Consider the following 15,634-nt stretch of genomic DNA (forward strand, 5'->3'; position numbering starts at 1 on the left):
TTATTATCCATATTGAATAGATATTGGACATCTAAGCAATTTAATTAAACAATTTAAAAAGAAATAATCGAAATTTAATGGAATTTCCTGTAACTTTAAGTTCAGTATTACCTGGTATTAATTGTTCCTTTTTCATTGTAACTGCTTTCAGAAATTGTATGTTGCGTCTGATTGTGTGATATCGCATCCTGTTCCATATCTGTTAACTCTACTACTTCCGAAGCTGAACGTTTCCTTTCATCGAAGACCATTCCTGCAACTTCTGGTTTATCTATAACTTCATTAACATTTCAATAATAATTACTGCATTAATTATTAAATTTCGCTGTTTACCTTTCGCAGTTCTTGTTTTTGCCGATCTCTTAGTTAAAGCTGGTAACATTCTTTTCCATTTCAGAAAGGACGAGTCAGACAGTTCTTCTCTTTTCTTCACTATTTTAAATAATTTCCGTCGTTCCTCAGTACGTTCATGACGCAGTTGTATCTGATCAAAGACAATAATCAATAAATTATCAAACTTTTACAATAACTAAATGAATAGATGCAATAAAAAAGCAGATGTATACTTCATTAATTGAACTAAGGCAGATCATTTAAAATTCCAATTTGATAAGTTCATAATCAGGATATTTCTATCTGGTAAATAATTTTAATTTTTCCATTCGGGAATTATAATTTGATAAGTACCTTTAAGTCATTATTAGCTTCTCTTAAAGAGTTAGTTAATGAGACCATGTAATAAATAATGAGTACCATAAGAACAATTAGTGGAATTATTATGCCAGGTGAAGCAATGTAATCAAGGCATCTGAAAATGTTATAAAACAAAAAGATGGTAAATAAATGTTAGTAAACATGAGATATTCTTTCTTAGTTCCTTTTTCAAATTTATATTTTTTTTTAAATAAAATATACTACAATACTTGTTAATTGGATCAGGAAGAGAGTCATTGAGCTGTTTAGTTGCTAACTGGTAAATTTTCTCGTAACCAGAGAATGGACCACAATCCCAGGATGGTTTAACCCAAACTATGGCGTAGCCAACAGGTAGAATATATAAACATAGCATGGTTAATAACAGAGCATAGTAAAAGTTATTGGATCTGCAAAAATTAATACTTTAGAATAAATGAAATTAATAGATGCTAAAAATAAAGAGAACAATTTTTTAAATACCTAGAGGCCCGAAAAACTACTTCATGCGGCACATTACAGGTAAGAACAGCCCAGGATCTTAAATACATAAGAATTCCAAGTTTTAGAAGATTCAGGGCTGTTAATCCTGGGCTGAAGAACATCCCCATCCAAATAATTCCTTGATTATTTACCAAATGAAGTATATTTTCAGCAATCTTGAAATCACCATACTGAGGAAATTGCTTTTCTAGGTCCCAACACCAACAATTATTCATGTATCGTACAAAAACTGCACGGAAGAAATCTATACTAAGCGTGGTCACAATGCTGAGTATCTGTGATAAATAAAAAAAGTATTAAAAAATATTTAAGGTAAAGAACAAACATTGAAGAATATTAAAAATTAAATTCACCAAGTCCATGACGGTGAGCTTAGCAAGTTCTTGACCAAACATCGTTTCCCAGCACAAACGACGAGGCTTTTTCCGAGCTTTTATGTCTAACGGATTCGGTGAAGAGGCTAATAGAAGAAATATTCAAGTATAAAAAATATAAGTTAAAGATTGAACGATAATATTTTTAAAAGTATAGTATACAAATTATACTTTGTTTATACTTGTATTCTGTGTAGTTGTTGTGCAAATCTTTTCAAAACATTTTGTGACGTAGTCCTTTTCTGAGAGAGGTATTACACCTTCACGTAACGTTGTTGAGGAACGGTCGATAGTGGAAATTTTATCAGTACTTTCTATACTAGATTCTCTATTAAATGTAATCGTGTTCATCGAATGTTCAGTGTTTGTATTCAATGTTGTAATTACAGAATACTCAGATGTATCATTTATTTGTGATGATATAGATGATAATGTGATAAATTCTTTTGTCTTCGTAGGAAAAATTTCATTGTAATCTTCAGTAATGATACTAGAAATAGTATTTGTGCTTGTACTTATATTATAATCTCTTTCTTCAATTGTTTCGCTGTAAGCTGTAGATTCGTTGAAAAAAATACTAGTCATAGAAGAACTATCAGTTTCTTCAGTGAAATTTGTAAAAGAAATTTCTGTGAGATTTTCGAAGATAGTGAAAATAGTGGTTGTTTCAAATATATCATTTTGTTCAAACATTTGCGTTGTAAAATTTGTCTCTTCAGTTATATTTTCGGTGGAAATGGATGCAGATTTGTTCAGTTCGCTTGATGTAATATCGTCGTAATTATCGTATGTGTAATCCAGAGGAGGATAATCTCCGACATTGTATATTTCTTCCAGGGATTTTTCATCGAGTATCGGGTTCAGATACAGACTCGCGGGTATGAATGAAAATGGTGGCAGTGCTAAATTATTCGATATAAAGAAATTGTTAATGTATATTTATATGACAACTAAACGTATTAAAACAGAAGAAAGCAAAAGAAGAAATATAGAGATTAGAAGATTCTGTCCATTAATGTAACTGCAGTCGAGCTCCTTTGTCTAGAATAAAAAATTATGTAAAATATTAATGATGATAAAGACATACTTGTTTCAGGAAGTTCACTTCTATACTGCATTGCAGTGACATTGTTTGCCAAGATTAAACTTAAGGATGCTAATGTCACGACCTGTTGTGATTTCTTCATACTATCATCACATTCAATAGATATGTATTTGCAGTTCTTAATTGTTTCCTGAACATATTCTAAATCTTGCTTCTGTAACATCAACAAAACTAGATATCTTCTTGAATTTCATAATTCAATAAACATATCATTGTATAAATACAGTTCACTTGCCATTGAATGGATCTTCTCAAACAATGCGAATATTAGTGAATAAAAATTCAATAAATTGAGAACCATTATTCTGCGAAAAGTCAATTCAATCATCAAATTAATAATTATCAAATTTGAAACTAAGATTCCTAATGGATGTATCAGATTAAAATTGTTGATAATACTCACCGTGCAAGCTGCAAACGCAGCTGTTTCCTAGGATGATAGCTCTCCAGTAGTCCCAATATCTCAAATAACGACGGGAACACGTATGTGATCAGGGACAGTACGACCGTAATTTCGTTTTGACGCCACCAATTGGTCTGTTCGAGTTCCTCAGAACTTCGTACAACCATCTTTACCACGGCATACGCTGATAATCCGAATAATGCAATCACAGATGTGTTTACGAAGATCCTCATTGATATAATCCTCCAACTAAAATTTTCCAAAGCATTAAGTTTATGAGGCAAAATAATACAATTACAGGGATCCACTAATTTAATAGAAGTGAGAATAAATGTAAGTAAATAAATTATTTGCATTAATATTGCAGGTATTTGCAAATGTAAACTAGAATAAGCTTTATAAAAATGAAAATAATATAGAAAAAGATATGTATAATGGAAGAATAGGTGATTTTATAAAAAAGAAGATATTGTAAAATGATAAAAAAATAATATATTTCTTTGGGTAATCTTACTTCCTTTCATCTTTTTCTTTTTCAGCTTCCTCCAACAAAGCTTCTTTAAATCCAAGAACGATGCTCGCCGTCCTATTGTGCGCAGTTTCAGTATTTCCAATCATGAAGTCCCATCCAGTGAATAATTTCCAAGAAAACACGCACTCGTCGTCTTTCTCCGTGAGTTTGCTCAATCGTGAATTTTTTGCCATTCTAAGAAAACCGTCAATATAATTTTTTGTAGAGAATAAAAAATTTGATTTATAGATAGCCGTACTTGCGTAATATGGCGACGAAACTGTAGATATAAATGACCAAATTGGTGACGAAATAAGCTAGAGGTAATCTGTAACCGCTTTCAGAATCTTGATTCGTGTACCAGCCATAAAAGAACGGTGAGTACCTTAAGATCCCCTCAAATTCCCACAGAGTTAATAAGTGCTTCGATTTTATCTTTTCTTCCTCGAGCATTATCTTTCGCTCCCCTGCTGCTGCCCGGTCTGCTATGAGCATCTGTCGCGAAGAATATCTGACAAAATTTGAGCGACTACTTTTCTTTGTAATAAGATTTCAACTTCCTTCAATTTCTCAAATCCAAATTTCCAAGTGCAATAAAAAGTTGATTGATAAAAAGTTGATTTAAAAATAATGAAATTATAATAATATTCTCCTTTAAATTATAATGGACTGTCATTCAAATTATATCACATATTTTTCAAATGATCTCGAATAGTCTCCAATAATAATTATTTAGTTAATAGTAACTAGTATATTACCATACCTCAGGAATGGCCACAAAAGCAGTAAGAATAACTGTCATGACAAGGTTAATCCAAAACAACCAACGAAGGAAGGTAAAATACGAAGCCACTGCTGAACCAAAATGTGATTCGATTTCCTTTATACGAAGTTCCCATGGCACTAACCATGTTTGAAGGTTAACCATCTCTCTCCGACAGTATTGCCATTTCTACAAATTAAACGCTGTCAATGGAAAAGATCTACATGTACCAACAGCTTTTTTAAATTATTACCTTGGTAATAAACAGGGAAATCCGAGCAATAACGTCTTTCGTGCTGCGAGTGTGAGCTAATCTTTCCTGAAGAACTCCCTCGTGTCTTCTAACGTAGGATTTTGCTTGTCGTACTAATTTAATCTTCCGACAAAGTGGCCAAGCCTGTTGTTTCACTCCACTCAACACTTCTTTGTGCATTTTCAACTTTTCAAATATCTTTTCTTGACTTCCGCTTTCTTCAATAGAGATCACCGTTCTGTACAAGTTTACACGCATGCTATTTTTATTTCTACCCATATTAATCATCAATTAACATTCTTTATATGTTTATTTTAAATATTTTTAGTATTTTAATGTATTATATAGTATTTAATACTTGTAATATTTCCATACTTTCTCTATTTTTTCTATTTAAATTATTTAGTTCTTAATAATCGCTTTTTAATTTTTACAGGGATAATTCTTATAATCGATAAACGTAAGATTGAAAGTAATATACTAACTCTCCGGAACTTATAGTGTAAACGGAAGATCTTCGACGTAGCATGGCTTCAGCCTCGGCGTTGAAAGGAGAGGATGGACGACGTCTCCGTCTGCTTTGTCGCCGACTAGAACTCCGTCGTTGCATGATCTCACATGCTGAAGCAGAATATTCATCCTCGTTGGCCTCTTCCTCTAAAATTCATTAAGTATTCACATTTTATATCTATAAATTAAATTCCCTATACATTTATTATATTATGTATTACAAATATGTACAACTTTACAGAAATTCTTAAATGTTTTCAGAACTCTTGAAAACTTCTTACTGATCCATCTACCTTCATATAATAATTAATTTTTATGTAAGTAATGGAACATTTTTACAAAAATAGTTATTTATTTCTCTGATAAATTTGTTGTGACAAATTTAATAAATTATTTTCTATAATGGATTAATATGGATCATTAAACACGTCATTCAGAATGATATGAATTATATTAGTAGATGATTTGTTTAATTTACAAATACAAACCAGCTATAGAGACTCTCTGCATATCGGTGCAGTTTTTCACGTCAATAGCGTTTCTCTCTTCTTTCCTCGCTTGATTTGAGCAACTTTCCCTCTGATTACCCTCGTCTTCGGTGATGACAAAGGTAACTGATCGTTCAACCGATGATTGCAGAGAAGTAACTCCCACCTACAGCAGAAGGCAAAACCGGGAAACTAGTTGGATGAATTTCACCCGTAAATCATCCATTCTCACGCCACGTACTGTGCACACAATATGCATAAGCGATTGATTATCGAATGATAACATCGAACTCAATTTTAAGTGTATAATTCTTATTAAATTCCACGTCCCTGTTATAAACTCCACTTTAGAAAACTTTTTCATTGAACGTATCTTCTAAGACTATTAATTAGAAAAGACACTAACACTTTTGTTGTTATATCGCAGAGGAAGCTTTAAACGAAGAAAGAGGAAATTTGTTGATGATAAAAGACAACAACTTGGATGTTAATAAAACTGGAAGATTGCAAGTTAATAAGACGATGATTAGAGATGAAGTGAGGTCGATGGATAGGAAGGAACTGACATCGTGTCAATAGGAAAGAACCTGGTCATTCCCTGGTGAAACCATCCCTCTGTTGAAATCTATAAGTTGCCTGTAATGCCTGCTCTACTCGATATCGGGGACGTCGTGTTTCCGTCCACGACGCAAATCCTCGAAATCACGAAAGGTCGTATATTAGGAGCAAGTAGATACTTCGTTTAACGATCAGACAGTTTGTTAGATATATATCGTGATGGTTATAGGACAAACGTGTTTTCTAATAATGTTCCAATTTACCTTCAGAAAACAAATAGCTTTAAGAGCTAGCTTTAATAGGTTTAGATAGCTTTAAGACAAAGAAGATGACCTGTTTCTTATATAACATTATCAATAACAAATTTATAAATAAGATTCTTCTATCATTATGCTATTAAAATTCTTATAGTCTTACACTATTATTATAAAAGTGATTGATTCCTAAAATCTATATTGATATTATAATTCTTATTAATTTTTAAGCTCATAATGTCCTTCTATCTTTTTTCTTCTCTGTCTCCTTTGTAAAAGTAAGAAAAATATGGAGTTTAGCTTCTTTATAAAATAATAAAGTATTGAATTCTAAATGTTTATAATTTTTATTTTCAGGAATATGGATCTCTTGTATGGATCAATCATCGATGGCAAGAGCTTAACAAGTGTCAATGTAAATGTTCAGAGGCACGAGGTCACATGCGACGTGCCGCACCCTAGATACTCATCGTGCTCACGTATAACTCGCATTCTTCACGTGACCCCACCCTGCGCTTCATAGATAATCATTCTTCTTTCCTAATCTCGCGTCGCGTAGCACGCGAGATCTATAGACTCCCGAAAATCACTCTCTCCCTTTTCGTCTACTATTTACTCTTGGGACCTCAGAAATGAGATTTGTGAAGAGCCACGAAACGCCACGTTATCGTTATCAGTCATTTTTATGACACACCTTCGTAAAAATGAGTCATCTGTCTAAAGAAGCAGGTAATTTAAACAAGTCTTAGAATTGAATTATATGTATGTATCATTTTAATCTATACCAACTGAAATTTGAATCTAAATATGACATATTTCCGATCTTGTAAATTTCAAACTTTTACGCTTTCTCATTGTATATCACACATACCTATATTAATATCTCATTTTTAATATTGCATATAATTATATTATTCATTGAAACTTTACTCTATTTATTCTAATTAAATATATTATTTTATTGTTTTATTTTATTATTTAAGAAATTGTGTTGAGTTTAGCAGTATTCCATTGAAGATGATTACCGTAGTCTTTTCTCAAAACTGGTACAAAAGACACAGTTATAGGAACTAACATTAATTGTGGAAATACGTGTGCAAGAACTTCACTTTACAAAACTAATTTGCTAATTAGCAGAGGTATACATCTTATTAATCACTAAACTATCTGAAAATTTATCGAACCCAATGACAGCTTTGATACTCACGCAATGTCACTCTTTGCCATCGACAAACACATTTGTTGATTAAACGGGCGTAACACAAATAAAAATTCTTGCTTTCTATTTTTCCAATCTTTTAATTGCTTTTTTGTTCTTCGAGATGAAAGGAATGTATTTAATTAGTTCTTCATTGTAGTACAAACTCTTTTATTTATTTCAGAAAACATATGTTTGAACCTTACCTGCAGAGAAGGCTGCATCGACAATGGCATCGATTGTACTTGAGATTGAGATGCAGTATTCGATCTTAAAATTCCAGAAATTTTCTCCGTGGATTCCTGTTTCGTACTTTTCTCCATATCTATATTCTCAACTGAAGAATTATTTCACTATATTAAAAAGCCAAATTGCCAAATAAAAAAAGAAACGGCGATCTTTTGCGGTGTATTCTTATTAGAAACCAATCATTATACCCGCAAAATTTTCAATAAATTTCAGTTTATTAAAATTTAATCGTTACTTCACTAAAACTTTAAATGCTTTTTCTAAAGATATTTCTCATTATTTTTATTATTGACAAACTTTAAGCTAAGTAACACGTTAAGTTAAAAAGTTTTACTTATAAATTTTATAAATATGTTTAAAAAATTGTTAACGTAGGTTTGTATAAAACAAAATACAAGTATGTATATCTTTCAAGAGTTAAATTGTTCTGGTCTTTTTAAGGTCTGCTAGTATACTGATTACCATAAAGGCAGGAAAGTACAAGCACTGTCAGAATAGTGAACTACACAGCATGATTACCCTATTAATACTGAAAGATACTAACACGTATTAAACTGCAAGCCATTAATAGTACCAGATACAGTGGAAAGGATATCATCATTTATGAGGATATTAAATGCATCCTGACTGTAAAGGTAAATTAAACACGTCGATTTTTCACAGAACATTTTATTTACTGGCCATTGCAATTTTTAAATATACTTTCTGATGGCTTCAACGTTTTCATAAACCAATTGTTTATCTTAATTTATTTTAATTGCGAGTTTAACATGTCAGAGCTACATATTTATATACTCCTCTGAATTCAACATATAGATTTGTCTTTTTCTTTTTACGTTCATTAATTTTTCCATACATACAATACAAAAAGAATTGTCTTCCCTAAGAAATATGTTAGATAAAATTTATAATAATTTAACACCAGATTAAATCTGCATCTTTCTATTTTACAATACAGAGTTCGACTTGTAAAATTAGTTATAGATGTGTAATAAGTATGTACAAGAATGATATACTTTATATACACTTATTTGTCACACGCTGATCACAAATTGTTTGCTCGCTTGTTGTAAATACGCTTTATTAAAAGCTCTACTCTTTTGGCACAAGTTCGCCAAATCTAAAGGATACACTAAATTTATACATTCCGCTATCAATGTCTGATTTTATCATTCAAAGAAAGACTGTTAACAACCATTTGGAACTATTATTTCTGTTTGTTACGTTGATAATTAAAATCCCACCTCCTATGAACACTCTACAGCGTTTATAAGGAAAACAATGCATTTACATGCTTCACTTAGTCCTTACATTTAATAATAAGCTTACTTGGGCAGAACTTTCGTGTGTAGACAATGGTTTTGGTTATATTTAAAACTAAGAATAATTATAATAACAGTTAATTAATTTTGATTGCATTATAATATAGACAGTTTATATAGCGGCCAAACAATCAACTCCAAATTAATTCGCGACCCAAACTATACTACAAAATATAGAAAAGAAAACATTATTTTTTATAAAAAGCGTTCTACCCAAGAGATGATATGTTTAGTAGACAGTAAAATTTTTCAGAAACTACTCTAGAAAAGATCTTTTATCACTTGGTTGTATGTCTCGCCCAGGTAGTCCTGTGCACTTCGGACATCAAATCATTTCTTGGAGGCAAACGAGCACTGGTTGTGCGAGACGGCGGTGGACCAGGAGTTCTTAATATGGTAGCCAAGTTTTTCTGGTTATGTAAACTTTGTTTATTCGACGCTTGACCGTTGGAGTTTTCTTTAGTCGGTGATTGCTTAGGTGTTGTATCTAAGCGTTTACCCTGAGGCGGAGGATCCAACACAATTGGTGGAATTTCGTCATGCAGATTGATTCGATCCTGCTTACTCTTCGTCTCCTGAACTACGTGACTGACGTTCCTTTCGCCTGTACAGGGTAAAGGTTTAATAAATGTTGTCTTCAACTCTGTAGTCTCTGAACTTCCGATATAATTGTCTACTTTGTGCGTCATTATGGGTGATGAAGAGAAACTGTTTGGTTGAGAAGCTCTTAATGACATGGAATTTGGAGACAACTGGGCTGAGCTCTGTAAAATACAAAAGAATTGTACAAATTATGTATATTTTGCTGGATTTTGTTAGAATTAATATTGGAATTTACTTACAGCTGGCCTATTGTTAGGAGGTACAATAAGATTGGGACCCATTGTATAAGGAGAAGGCGTGTTATAAGGTGACCTTTGAGGCTGATATGGACTTATGTTGTGCAGCCTTTCTAGGAGTTGTGTTTGAAACTGTAACTGATCTGCTGGACAACTATTTCCTTGTATTCCTATTGTATTCAAACCTCCAGGGTATAAGGAATCTGATGGATAAGAGTAGTATGGAGATGGTGGATCCAGTTCCCATGGTGAACTTTGTCCTCCTGTTCGTTGGCACTGTTTAGAAGGTAATGATATTAAAACATTCTTCTAGAAAATATGTAAAAGAGTGGATAACTAGAAATTTTAATGTTTAATACATTCAAATATGCAAAATTTTCACTTTTTAATTATCACATTTTCACATTTTATAAATTTAGTGAGGCAAAAATTTGGAATGTGAAACGTTAAGGAAGAATGACAATAGTTGATTACCTGAAATTCTACATTTTTAATTCTGATGCATGCTTTGTAAAAATTCAAAAATTGGCAACATTACCTAGCATTTGTTGGTAGCACAAAATCCAAAATCCCGTGCGAAGACCTGTTACATAACATCGTCACACCGGCGCTTAGCACGATTATTGGATTAGCGATTTAGCTTTAACGTCAGCATTAAATTGCTATCTTCCGGCCGAGCAATCTAGGATGAAACGCGTCGCTCATAAGCAATACTGTTTTCACGTGTTTCAAAGTTTAACCGCTCATACAGTTTCCTTAAAAGGATTAAAAAGTTCCTTTGTGAAATATGCTTAAACTTATCACGTATACTTAACAACGTCTTTTTTCCATCACAGCGTTTAAATTTTGTTCCACTATTTTTTGACCAATTACTATTCATACTAAATAAATTATAAGATCAGTTTTCTTTGTGTAAATGGTATATATCCATTTACGGATTGATACTATTTACATTCAGGTATCTTAATTATGTTAAAATATAAAATCTTTCATAAACATAAAACAATATTTTAAAAAACATAATCATGAATGTACATGCAAAAAAAAAAAACTAGGACATTCAATTTGAATTATAGCAAATACTTTTAAACATACATTTAGTCGTATTTTATCTAAAAATAAAATGACGGAACGTAATCAAGTGGTACAAACAAAGAACAATCGCCATTTTAACAAATGTAAAAAGTAAAGAAAAGCACGCATTCTCAATTCTACAGTAAACAAATTAAAATACTTGTAACACATTTCTTGATACAAAAACAGTCACACTTGCTCGATGACAGGTGCAAAATATAAAAAATGTGCATAAATTGTTTTATTAAGAAGATCACTGAAAGATGCGTCAGTACAAAAGGCGTTACGGTATAAAAAAGAAAAGAAAAACAAAGAAAATACAAAATACAGTGCTAAACGTTAATTGGAATGCAACGTTCGCAGGCATACGGCTTGCTGGCTGTTGAACACTCGTGTCATGGTATTCGGTAGAGCGTTACCTGGCCGAGGTTCGACAGATCAGGAACGGTGGTAGTTTGTTGCATCGTCGCTGAGCCAGGCAACTGAGGCTGTGAGGTTACGTGACCACTCGAGATTCTTTCTTGCTCTCGAAGATGGCCGACTAACGCACCTATATGTTCTAGAAGTTCTTTGTTTTGCATCAGCAATTGATGCGTCCTGGCCTAAAACATAAAACATAATAAACATTTGGTATCATATTTAATTGAGCTTGTCAGTATGTATTAACAGCAACAAGTAGTTATTATTATCTGTTGATAAAAGCTAAAACACGACAAGATATGAATGACATATAGACATAGATAAAATATAAGTACTTAGTGTTATATTTGATTCAACTTATCAGTATCTACTAACAATAACAAATAGCTGCTACCGTCTGTTGATAATATTTACAAAATCTAAAAATATATACCGATGTCTCTTGATGTTTATTACTGCCCACAAATTTTTTTACAAACTTTACAAATTTTATAAACTTCGCTGATGCTTGCTTGTAAATTATCAAAAAATTAGTAATAACTATCTGTTCTAACATGTGTCAACATTTATTAACATTGCAAATCGATATTTTCTATTGTCATACAAACAATATTAATTATACTTATCAGTACCTACACCTGCTAGTATATATTTACTCTAATTACTTTTACTATTACTTTATTTTATTACGATTATTTTTTCAATTACATGTATATATCTGGCAACCTTAATTAATATCTATACAGAGCAGATGATAATACGTTAAATCTAGTACTGATAAATCAATATTTTCAGATCTGACATAATCGACAGGCGGCTTATAAGCAAAGCAGCGCATCATCACTTACTTGAGCTTCGACTCGAGCTGCTGTTTCAGCCGCAAGCTGATCCTGAAGCAGTCGCGCATGGGCAACGGCGGCTCTGGTCTGTTGGCTCTGTTGCTCTAATCGTTCTCGCAACAGTTGAATCTCGTGCTTTAGAGCGGTTAATTCGCCTCCAACCAGTAATCCTCCGCAATCGGAGGTCACCGTGCCCTGTACATGAGATTAAACAATTATTCATAAATCTACTTATATCCAATGTATCTTAAAGGAGAATTTTAAAATAGACTAGCGCATTATTAATATTATATGACGATTCAACTTACCGATGGCGATTGTCTAATAGGGGAGGTAGACGCTGTGGTCGCTGGGATTTCGTGCGTCCTCAGAAGGCAAGGAACGCTCGTCTGTTCCGGTACCGAATCTTCTACATCCCCTAATAACGATATATCTAAAATACAATATAGTTTTTAATTTTTATTTGGAAAATTCTAGTCGTTTATGTGATTTCACATTTTTATGAACATAACTAAACAAATGAAGGTAGAAATAGACATTTTTAAATTTCTCAAAAATGCATAAACATCCATAGTTTAATAATGGAAAAGGAGAAATATTACATTTGCAAGAATCTTTTAACTTTATAGTTTCCAATATTATGAGAGAATTAAAAACGGTGTAAAGAATATTATGATTCATTAATACGTCATTAAATGAAAAACTAATTGAGAAAGGTAAATTGCTTTTTTTTATAGTTGAACAGAAGTCGGGATGTTAAACCTTTATGCACAGAAGATGGAGACGGTTGAGACTGTTCATTCGGAATTTCGTCTTGGTCCTCGTAAACGTCACGATGATTCTCACCGTGCTCCCTCTCTCTCTCTTTCTCCCCCCGGTCCCGTTCTTCCGTGGCGTTGTTTAAACTTAATTTATGGCACACCTCGAAAGCCTGTCCTACCGTTCTGACCACCCTCATCGCTTGACTCTAACGAAATCCAACTTTTTCAATTGAACGTACAAGTAAGTATAATATTTAGAGGTGACGAGGGCTAATTGTCGCATAACATGCAGATATTAAGGTGAATGTGTGCCTGATCATGAAACTTCAAGTACTGAAAGATCAAAATTCGACGCAAGCATGTTGGAACTTACAAATACTTTGAAGTTTTAAGGATAATTTCGGTCTAGTGGAAAACATAATAATTTAAAACGTCAAAAGTCTGGAAATTCCGAATTTTCAGAAGATCAACATTTAAAATCCAAGTTCCCAAATTTTGGAATAATTAATTTTAATTTTCCAAAATTCAAAATATACAAATTTTTGAACTTCAGATTTGTAAATTTCCAAATTCCTGTAAGACTTTTGGATCTCCAAATCCTTAAATTTTCAAATTTCTGGATTTTCTAATTCATAAACAATTAAATCTCTTGATCTCCAAATTATTGGAACTATTTATTTTTAAATTCCCAAATGCTCAAATTTTGAATTTTTCAAACTTTTGCGTCTCCAAATATTTCAATTTCGAAAAGATTAAGATTTTAACGTGCCCTTAATTCCTTACTGAGGACTTTTAGGTGCTAAAATATTCACTCGCCACAAACTTCAAACAATCTAATTCTAAACTTAAACCTAAACCATCTGAACTGTATTCGAAAACACTTTGATATATCAATGTCCCAATTTCTACCAAACCTAATCTTCACCAAACTTCATTTCCAAAATAAAAAAGTCCAACTATAAACAAAAAAAAAAAAAAAAAAAAAAAAAATACAAAAGAAAATGCTATAAAAAATTTGACTCCATGAATAAAAATTAAGACATATAATAGCATAATTTATTCCTGCGCGATGTTCTTCATCTGCCAAGATATCCCGTGGCTCTCCTTTACTTTTCTTTTTTCATTACAGGAGCGGGACAACCTTACCCCATAAACGGCGTTATTCGTAAGCGTACACCTTTACCTCGAGCTCTTCGAGGTCATCGTTCTCCTCCTCAAAGGGGTTCTCATCGAAGCTAAAATCGACGCTTGTGGTCGAATGCGTCAACTGAAGAGGCGGAGGTTTTGTCTTTTTAAAAGGTTTCTTCAACTTCAAATAGTTGAATATTTCAGGTTCCTTGAACGAGAGTTTTTTTCTGGGCTTCGGGGTGGTCTCGACGCCAGAAGGACTAGCTGGACCGGAACTAGGGGACACTGCTGTCTCAGAGTTCGTTTGCTTCGAATTCTTCAGCATGGTTGTTGGTACGTGTTGCGTTTTTACAATGAAGATTTATTCAATAAGTAACACCAATACTTTTTTCAGAAGACACTGTATGTACACGTATAACGTGGTGGAAGTTTATGGTCTTCTTATGGACTTCATTTTTGTTCTACATTGAATGGTATATTTCCTTTTATACTCTTATCTTTTTGGATGCATTCAATAGTGAGTTTATTGTAAACAGCATGCTGTAATTTGAGGACGGTGATAATCGAGTAATTATACGCTGAACAAACAATTTTGGTTTATGGAAATATTTAATTATAATCGCGAAGGATTAATTATTAGTAATAATTTATTATTAAATTATTTATTACTAAATTCTTACTTGAAAGAGTACATACTTATATCTTGAGAATACATTTAGAGTATATGAAAATTTTGTAACCTTAACACACGGACTTCGACTAACTTTAATTACTGCAACTAAAATTTTACCCACCATTAGTTTTATGAACAATATTCTTCACTAAAGGTATGTTTCTAATTCTACTTAACCAATTCCAATCCAATCATCATTCCCGCCCTAATTTACATCACGAGGGATAAGCAATTTAACAAAAATTCGATTTCCAGCTCTTCCCATTTTAAACGCTTTATAACTTCTCTGTGCAATACATATACTAAACTTCGTTTTCAATTTCAGCGAGTCAAACGAATCCGATCATCGAGGTATTACCATTCTCAAAAAGTATCTAATCCTCGTAAATGAAAAGGGAACTCGAATAACCGCGAATCACAATCCGTTGGAAGCGATAAATGGTGTAACGAAATTTATTTCAAATACAAGCGCCGGCGAAGAATCGATATTTACGTGTTGTAGCGTAGCTGGACGATTCCATTTATAAACAGCCGACCAGCCGGTGTGGACCCGACAACTGGCAAACTCCCCGATAAATCTTGCTCTTGCTTTAGAAACTATTACGGACCGGCGTCGTTAACGGAGCTACACGAGAGTTTATTTGCTCTGTAGCATGTACAACCGGCGACGCAAGTCGCGTTCGCAACGCACTCTCGTTTCATTCGAGGAATTAAT

The 15,634-nt window shown here is 32.8% G+C and overlaps 2 protein-coding genes and 1 long non-coding RNA gene across 12 annotated transcripts in view; 1 reads left to right on the forward strand and 2 right to left on the reverse strand.

Moving 5' to 3' along the window:
* The window catches only part of LOC126921594 (transmembrane channel-like protein), an 8,596-nt gene extending 211 nt beyond the window's left edge, over positions 1-8,385 (reverse strand). The window contains exons 1-17 of one of the 4 annotated variants that reach the window (XM_050733301.1): positions 7,821-8,385; positions 5,605-5,770; positions 5,092-5,263; positions 4,607-4,844; positions 4,354-4,542; positions 3,850-4,085; positions 3,594-3,785; positions 3,080-3,328; positions 2,912-2,981; positions 2,659-2,830; positions 1,754-2,473; positions 1,551-1,657; positions 1,177-1,472; positions 924-1,103; positions 688-808; positions 334-484; positions 112-253 (exon numbers count right to left, since the gene is read on the reverse strand). In XM_050733301.1, the coding sequence (XP_050589258.1) occupies positions 112-253; positions 334-484; positions 688-808; positions 924-1,103; positions 1,177-1,472; positions 1,551-1,657; positions 1,754-2,473; positions 2,659-2,830; positions 2,912-2,981; positions 3,080-3,328; positions 3,594-3,785; positions 3,850-4,085; positions 4,354-4,542; positions 4,607-4,844; positions 5,092-5,263; positions 5,605-5,770; positions 7,821-7,937 (3,518 nt within the window). In that variant the 5' untranslated portion in view covers positions 7,938-8,385. Of the gene's footprint in view, positions 1-111; positions 278-333; positions 485-687; positions 809-923; positions 1,104-1,176; positions 1,473-1,550; positions 1,658-1,753; positions 2,474-2,658; positions 2,831-2,911; positions 2,982-3,079; positions 3,329-3,593; positions 3,786-3,849; positions 4,086-4,353; positions 4,543-4,606; positions 4,845-5,091; positions 5,264-5,604; positions 5,771-7,820 lie in introns of all 4 variants that reach the window. The other 3 variants (XM_050733291.1, XM_050733281.1, XM_050733279.1) reach the window with 3 other exon arrangements.
* Positions 6,666-7,911, forward strand: LOC126922017 (uncharacterized). Its single transcript, XR_007712631.1, has 3 exons — positions 6,666-7,145; positions 7,400-7,555; positions 7,799-7,911. It is a non-coding gene; the product is annotated as an uncharacterized LOC126922017 (long non-coding RNA).
* Positions 8,386-8,516: 131 nt separating the features above from the next.
* The window catches only part of LOC126921733 (carboxyl-terminal PDZ ligand of neuronal nitric oxide synthase protein), a 39,081-nt gene continuing 31,963 nt past the window's right edge, over positions 8,517-15,634 (reverse strand). For 2 of the 7 annotated variants that reach the window (XM_050733590.1, XM_050733600.1), the window contains exons 2-8: positions 14,302-14,707; positions 13,120-13,324; positions 12,666-12,790; positions 12,367-12,552; positions 11,518-11,700; positions 10,028-10,300; positions 8,517-9,949 (exon numbers count right to left, since the gene is read on the reverse strand). In XM_050733590.1, the coding sequence (XP_050589547.1) occupies positions 9,464-9,949; positions 10,028-10,300; positions 11,518-11,700; positions 12,367-12,552; positions 12,666-12,790; positions 13,120-13,324; positions 14,302-14,571 (1,728 nt within the window). In that variant the 5' untranslated portion in view covers positions 14,572-14,707 and the 3' untranslated portion in view covers positions 8,517-9,463. Of the gene's footprint in view, positions 9,950-10,027; positions 10,301-11,517; positions 11,701-12,366; positions 12,553-12,665; positions 12,791-13,119; positions 13,325-14,301; positions 14,787-15,412; positions 15,562-15,634 lie in introns of those variants that run through there. The other 5 variants (XM_050733572.1, XM_050733580.1, XM_050733545.1 and 2 more) reach the window with 3 other exon arrangements.

This window comes from Bombus affinis, chromosome 1 (assembly GCF_024516045.1).
Source record: "Bombus affinis isolate iyBomAffi1 chromosome 1, iyBomAffi1.2, whole genome shotgun sequence".
Lineage (NCBI taxonomy): Eukaryota > Metazoa > Arthropoda > Insecta > Hymenoptera > Apidae > Bombus > Bombus affinis.